The following is a 7,500-nucleotide window of genomic DNA, read 5'->3' as shown; positions in this document are numbered from 1 at the left end:
CACTGAGAAACTCGAGTCATTTGAAACTGCTTCTCCATATCATCTTATTCTAGTGTCCGACTAACAGCATGTAAAATGCAGTAGCCTAACTGTAGTAATATGTAATTCCCTCTAGAAAACACAGAATCAGAAGAAAACCAGAATTCAGAAAAACATTTTATTCAAGTTGTGCAGCTACATACAGCGTGCTTTCATTGGTGGGGTTTTGGTATGGAGGCACATTCATTGAATGCAGTCAATATTACTGTAAAATGTACAGTATGAAGTATATGAAGTATACAAACAGTCCAAAGATTACATTTATCCTTAATGACATCTGAAAAGATGATCGGAATCTGCTTCATGAAGTGGGTTGCTCTTTACTTGAGTTTTTTAAACATCATTTTGAGACATGCCCGAGAACGGACTTCAGTGTTCTGCAATCTGCAAAATAGCTGTTAATCCTAGCTTCAGAAGGAAGAAAAAAACCTGTATCTGCCAAATATTAGACTCATGTCAGTTTCCTGATGGCCTCTATCCACTCAGCCTGCTCCTCTCTGGTCGGAGCCTGGATGAAGTAGTCTGTGTTTGACTGGGTGATTATCTTGAATAGGTTGCCTTGCACCTTTCCCTTCACACCTGCGGGACAGAGAGAGGGAGGGACAGGTGGGGGCATAGAGACAGTCAGTCAGAGGCTAATACCTGAGGTCAAGTATGTGCCTAGATACTGCAGTGGTTCCCTAACTGGAGGTTGGGACCCCAAGGGGCCGTCACAGAGGTAATGCAGGGGGTCGCAGAGAGAAAGAACTTTGCATGATAAATGGGAAATCCACAGGTTAACAGCAAACATAATTCAATTTAAACAAGCTTTAAAAATTATTGACAAAAAAACACTTCACTACCACCACTGCAATATTTTAGAGAAACATAATTTATTAAGTTTTGAACATTTTAGAGAGTTTTCAAGCCTCTGTTTAGTATACAAGATTTTAAATGATCTAGCCCCAGCTTGTCTTTCGGAGTTTATATGTCATCACCCTGCTAGATCCATAAGATCCTCTAGAATTGCATCAGTTTATGACTGTAGTATACCATCCTACCGCACAGCATTCGGGCAGTCCTCTTTTTCCTACAAGGCCACATTACAATGGAGTGCTCTTCCAGGTAACCTGAAGAGCTGTGGCTCTTTCAAGAACTTTAAATTACAACTTAAATATGCTCTTAAAGAGACCCAAACCTGTAGCCATTGACACAAAATGATGACAACATCTTATGGGAAATGTTTTTATTTTTTATTTAAAAATATTTTTATATTTTGTTTGGGTGGGTGCGGGTGGTTGTGTGGGTGGGGGGGGGGGTACAGGGGACATGAGTGATTTGTTTACTATTTTTATCTGTATTTTCATTTTGTTTTTGACTGCTGCTTTACTTTATTATTCTGTTGTATATTATTTACTTTTTAATGTCAGGGACTACAGGTGAAAACTAGCCCAAGGCTAAATCTGGTGTAATGCATGGAATGGAAACATTCATGTTTTAATTGCACATGGTCCTAACACACTTGGTTGATTGATTGATTGATTGATTGATTGATTGATTGATTGATTGATTGATTGATTGATTGATATTAGTAACTCATTTCATTTACAAGTAAGGTTAAAGGATAACTGCGGTATTTTCAACATTAAGCCTCATTTCCGAGTTGTCTGCAATGTTCTAGAGCTCCCCTCACTGTTTTTTTAATGTTTACTGCTGTCTCGGGTATTTGCCGAATTTTGACTCATCCCAACCTGCTTCAGAATGGCAAGTCGCCTGCATGTCCGACCACGTCCTTAAAAGCACCAAAAACGTACATTTTCAAAAATATCAACTCACCGGAGCGGTTACTGGTCTTCACTGGTCATCCATATCAAATTTTGTTGCGGAATGATGCTTCTGTCATGTTTTATTTGGCAGCTCGTTCATGCCCGAACTATTTTCTTAGCCTTCACACAGCCGTGGATAAACTTCCACTTAGCAGTTGAATCTGATGTGCTACACTCCACACCACTTGATGGCGCCATTGATGTCGATTGTTCATTGTCCTTGAGCATGTAAATAAATAGAGAAACTAGGCAGTCAGTAATCGGTACACCAGAGAGAGACTGTGTTGGAAAGTTGGAGGAGCAGATTATATATTCTTTGTAAATTTCTTAGTATCATTTGTTTTATTTTTGTTGTATTCGTATCTGTACTACAAACTACAACTACAACATGTCCTCTTTCCGGTTTCGGTGGCGGAGTAATATCAACGAGCATCCAGTCTTCAATAGAACTCAATGGGATTTACAACATGTCAAATTAAACACGACAGAAGCATCTTTTCGCAACAAAATTTGATATGGATTACCAGTGAAGACCAGTAACTACTCCGGTGAGTTGATATATTGAAAAATATACAAATTGTTCCTGTGAATTAAAACTTTGCAACAGCAACAAAAATGGCATTTGGAATAGGGTGAATGGGGGGGTTGCCAAAATTTCTTAGGTGCGAAATGGGATCACAGCAGAACAAGTTTGAGAACCACTGGACTACTGCTTCATATGTGTCTTATTTCATTCCCATGACACATAATCAAACTGGAAAAGAACTTGAACTTTGACTGGTGGCAAAATACTCAAACTGGCACATGCTCTCATGTAGGCATCCCCATACACACTCACACATGTATACACACAAACACACATGCACAAATTCTAATGAAAGAGTACTTGCACTTTGGTCTGTTGAGTAATAGTATGATCTCAGCAACAAGCCCATATGACACACACACACACACACACACACACACACACACACACACACACACACACACACACACACACACACACACACACACACACACACACACACACACACACACACACACACACACACACACACACACGCACAACTGCACCTACTGGGTGGGACCTACAGTATGATATTATGTGTGACTCACCTGAGGGCACTCCGCTGTCGTCCAGGGCAGAGACCAGGCAGCCACGCAGGGAGAAGCCGCCCACAGGGCTGAGGTCATCCTGCACAGGTGAGATCACACACCGGAAACACAAGGGACACGGCACGTTACAAGCTGACAGAAACCACAAACAAGTAGAATAGCAGCCTATGGATGCCACAAGTGACACACTTGAAGACTTTCAATCCAAAGAGATCAAATGGTTTCTGGTGGGGGAAATACACTGGCATGTTACTCCATAAGTGTAGAGTATATGATACTGATGTCACACTAGACTTGGAAAAAAATAATCAGGGTCTCTCAAGTACCAATTCTTCAAAGTGATTCCACTGAAAAACACTTTCTTTAAAGACTTATTTGACTCATACCATATGACAAAGCATGCATCATTGTGGTCTGAAGTTCCAAAGAACTGCACACACAAGAAACTTGAAGTTAAAGAAGTGCTCCCTAACATCACACAACCATGTGTGGAGAAGGTACAGTACGTGTATATGTGAATGTGTGATGCAAGCAGTCACCTTGGAGGGATCGTAGTAATGTAGGTATCCAGGTTCCGACCTCAGCACAAAGAGCCGCACCTTCCAGTTCTTCCTCTTGTGCCCCTGTGCAAGAGATGGCAGTCAATCAATAACAAACATCCACTGCTGAGGGGATGAGCCTCTGGCAGGTACATGTCATGCCCAGTCATGCCTTTTAACCCTTTGAGGAGTAAGGATTTCCCTCCTGTTCTTCTAGAATTTTACTCGAACACTCTACAGATCCAATAGAAGTCTTGCAAAGTCCTTTTTATTGTAATAATTATAAATTCCTTAATAATTATAATCCTTATAATTATAGTCCTTATAATCATGATGAGAACTCAAAATGTTGGTAAGATTCTAATCACATATTTGTGATGGTACTTCTCAAAGTGTTAAATATATTTTATTTTTAATAATTATTTTTAAACACCTTTATTATCCAGAGAGTAATGGAACGGCATACCAACCCACTGAGCGCCATTGCTGCCAGCCCAGTCATGTTACATTGACTTGCATTTCGCAGATACAGTGATCCAGAGTTATACAGTGCTAAGTAAAGGAAGAGTCCTACATTTGCCAACATGCCTTGTTGGAGGGCACTTCAGCCATGGATGATAGGACAGAGGTGATTATTCAGTCTCACACCTCACCTTTTCCCCACTGATGCCAGATTTAAACCTAAAACCTGTGATTTTTTTCCCCGCACACCTCAGCTGGCAGATGCGTTGGAGATTACCCATGGGTCACTGATCAGAAAAAAATATGTAAAAGTCCTGCACACTCCCAATTTTTTATTAACTTTATTCATAACATTTTGAATCGTTGTGAATAAAGTAGTGAAATGGCCAGTTTCCAGGAGTTTTCTCTTTTTCTGACAAGATTCAAACCTGCATACCTCTGATCCCATTGGACAATCAAAAATGGACCTCTATCATAAACACTATAGAGCTTACCTGTTTCAGCAGGAAACCTCTTTTTTGCACTTTGCCACTGAGCTCCACGGCTGACAGCGATGTCTCAGCCTTCACACTCCCCCTTTTCTTGAAGTTTTCAGACTGGGGAAAGAATTTCAAAAGCAGACATTAGTGGCCTTGACACGACTCTGATTCCCAGACTTTACTCTGAACCCCATTTAAGTTGTTTTATTTCCATTGTTAAATACTGAAAACCAGATCATCATAAGATGTTTCTTGTGGATATGATGTATGGATTTAATGAAATAGATGCAAACATCTTTATGTCAACGTATCATCATTGACCATTCACCTTACCTAGATTAGTCTATGCCTGCATGGGAAAGCAAGAAACGTAATTTCAAATTCTTTGTATGACCAGTGCATGTAAAGAAATTGACAATAAAACCAACTTGACTTGACTTGACTTGACTTGACCATCATCATCATCATGAAAAACAATCTGGATCTACTCACGAAGCTGTAGAGAGCTGTGGAGTCATCCAGGAACTGTTCCCCGAGGCCGACACAGTGCAGGGCCTCCACGCTGCGCACCCCTACGGCCCTGACGTAGCCCTCCTCCAGCAGAGCAGAGGCCAGCGTCACTGCCTCCACACGCGTCAGGGCCAGGTTCATGAACACCAGCCAGTCCACCACTGCAGAGCCTGGGGGTTGGAGAGAGACAGAGAGAGACAGAAACAAAAAGTCAGACAGACAGACAGACAGACAGAAACAGATAGAGAGAGAGAAAGAGAAAGCATGAGACAGACAGACAGACAGACAGAGACAGATAGAGAGAGAGAGAGACAGAGACAGCGAAAGAGTGAGACAGACAGACAGACAGACAGACAGACAGACAGACAGACAGACAGACAGACAGACAGAGATGGAGCAAGACAGACAGGGAAAAACAAAGGCAGATGTAGCAGTAGAGATACCCATACTGATGACTACGTATACAGATGGGCATGACTCATATCTTACATTTCGGGTAGATTTCAAAACACAACTGAGCAAAAGCATCGTCGTTGTCGTCGTCATCATCATCATCATCATCATCACACGGCATTACGTATAGTGTGTTGCCCACTGTAAGCCCTGACTCACCTGAGAAGCAGTTGCTGAATGAGCTGCCCTGCTCCACATGAGTGGTCAGATGGATCCCACTGTGCACATCGTACATGGCATCCACCACCTCACTGGACACATACAAAATTACAAATGAAGGTTGTTATTATTAGATGTATATCAGTTATCAATACGTAATAACACAATCATAGACAAAGAAGGGGAAAAATACATTTCTGTCCAAAGTAAAAGCCAGAGACATCACATGTAGACTAGTAACCTCATCTGACTTTATGAAAAACTAGAAGATGGAGTGACATGAAATTGAGCAGAGACACTTGGTGGCAACAGCCTGGCTAACATTTCAGTATTTAGTTGATGTCATCTACACTGAACTTATATCACGTTCAAAAATTTTAACCATAGATTTTGACATTTGATACACACTTACTAACAGCAAGTGACTTACAACAGTTATAACGGAACTGCAATAAACAATGAAAAATTACAATGACAAAAATCAATAGGGCTTACCTGAGGTTGACATTATTGAGCTTGAGGGAGCTGGACACTTTGCGCTGCTTAGCTGGAACTTCTGAGGATCCGTCCCCAACGCGCAGCTTTTCCACCGCATCAGAGATGCAGTTGGCCCAGTCGTCCCTCTGCTCCCTAGAACATGCCTCCAGGAAGTAATCTTCTGATGACTTGGTCTTCAGCCTCAGCACCAGCTGTGATGAAGGGGTGTACATGAAAAAAATGGGCATCAAAAGATTTTTTGAGAAATGTATGGCTTTGCCAAACAGATAAATGGGGAAAAAGAGTACATCAAATAAATGGTGGTAGACACTAGATGCATGAGGAACACGGTCGACAAATTAATTTTGGGAAATGTGAGACTTTACCAAACACATAAATGGTAAATAAATGGTTCAATTTACCAGCCGATCAACAGAACATTATAATTTCATCAACAGCCACTTTCATATTGTATTTTACTAGCAACTGACTGGTGGACAGTGTGAATTTCCAACTTGGATGAAGAGACATGTGTGGGGACACACAGGTAGAAAAAGTAGGTCGAATGCAACGCATGTGGTTGTAAAACCTCAATAGCCTGTGGCAAAACTGCTAGAATTTGCAGTGATGGGCACCCTGATTTGAAATCCTATTACCACATAATTCTACATGACCTGGTTTACCTGTGTACATAATGCAGGTGATTTTAAGAACACATCTATCAAAGTTGAGGTGTTACACAATATCAAATCAGCTGATTTCGGGAATGGCTGGAACAGACACATGGCACCAGATTAAAGGCTTCTGAAGACAAATTGCCTTGTGCATACAGACACTACTATGTTTTTTCCCTGAATTTTAGGGCTTCATTGTTTATGATTTCATTTGCTTTTGGATTGCTTCTCAAGACAAGTTTCATCTCTCTTGCACAGACACTAAGAGAGAGTCTTGTAAAATGTTGGCATCTACTGTATGTCTTTTATTCACTTTTTAATTTATAGCAATGGCAGTTTTTGACAGCAGTTCATGCATGCCCGACACATCTTCTTTCATCTAGCAGTACAATGACATAATTGGCAGTTTATGGGTAAGCATCAATATCCTCAGGCCCTGACTGGTCTGAACAAGGACTTGCACACACCCAAGAGAACTTGCCCCGACAAAAATAGAAATAAAAGGGGAATGTGAAGACACAAGGTATATAGCTTGGAAAAATACTGCATGCAGTGCATGTACCTAAAGGTGCAGTATATTAGTACGCATAGCAAAAAGATTTTAAAGTACTCACCGGTCTGTTTTCATGTTCAAGGAAAGGGCATGTAATCTCACTGTCAGCCAGGGGAATCATCCCACGCTTGGAGGAATCCTTCTTGCCTCCCTCATACTTGTAATACATGAGCTTGTCAGGAAACAGCACAAACCAGCGAGCCTTCCAGTTTAAAACCACATGGCCCTGAGACA

The 7,500-nt window shown here is 41.1% G+C and overlaps 1 protein-coding gene across 1 annotated transcript in view; it reads right to left on the bottom strand.

The window, feature by feature from the left end:
* Positions 1 to 160: 160 nt before the first annotated feature.
* plek2 (pleckstrin 2) overlaps positions 161 to 7,500 on the bottom strand; it is an 8,009-nt gene continuing 669 nt past the window's right edge. The window contains exons 2-9 of the mRNA XM_063223982.1: positions 7,328 to 7,492; positions 6,058 to 6,251; positions 5,563 to 5,654; positions 4,933 to 5,120; positions 4,456 to 4,557; positions 3,500 to 3,583; positions 2,961 to 3,039; positions 161 to 618 (exon numbers count right to left, since the gene is read on the bottom strand). Coding sequence (XP_063080052.1) covers positions 491 to 618; positions 2,961 to 3,039; positions 3,500 to 3,583; positions 4,456 to 4,557; positions 4,933 to 5,120; positions 5,563 to 5,654; positions 6,058 to 6,251; positions 7,328 to 7,492 — 1,032 coding nt within the window. The 3' untranslated portion in view covers positions 161 to 490. The remainder of the gene's footprint in view (positions 619 to 2,960; positions 3,040 to 3,499; positions 3,584 to 4,455; positions 4,558 to 4,932; positions 5,121 to 5,562; positions 5,655 to 6,057; positions 6,252 to 7,327; positions 7,493 to 7,500) is intronic.

The sequence above is a fragment of the Engraulis encrasicolus genome, chromosome 19 (genome assembly GCF_034702125.1).
Source record: "Engraulis encrasicolus isolate BLACKSEA-1 chromosome 19, IST_EnEncr_1.0, whole genome shotgun sequence".
In the NCBI taxonomy this organism is placed as follows: Eukaryota; Metazoa; Chordata; class Actinopteri; order Clupeiformes; family Engraulidae; genus Engraulis; species Engraulis encrasicolus.
Note: the sequence above shows the minus strand (reverse complement) of the source record. Positions and strands in the feature narration are given on the sequence as shown.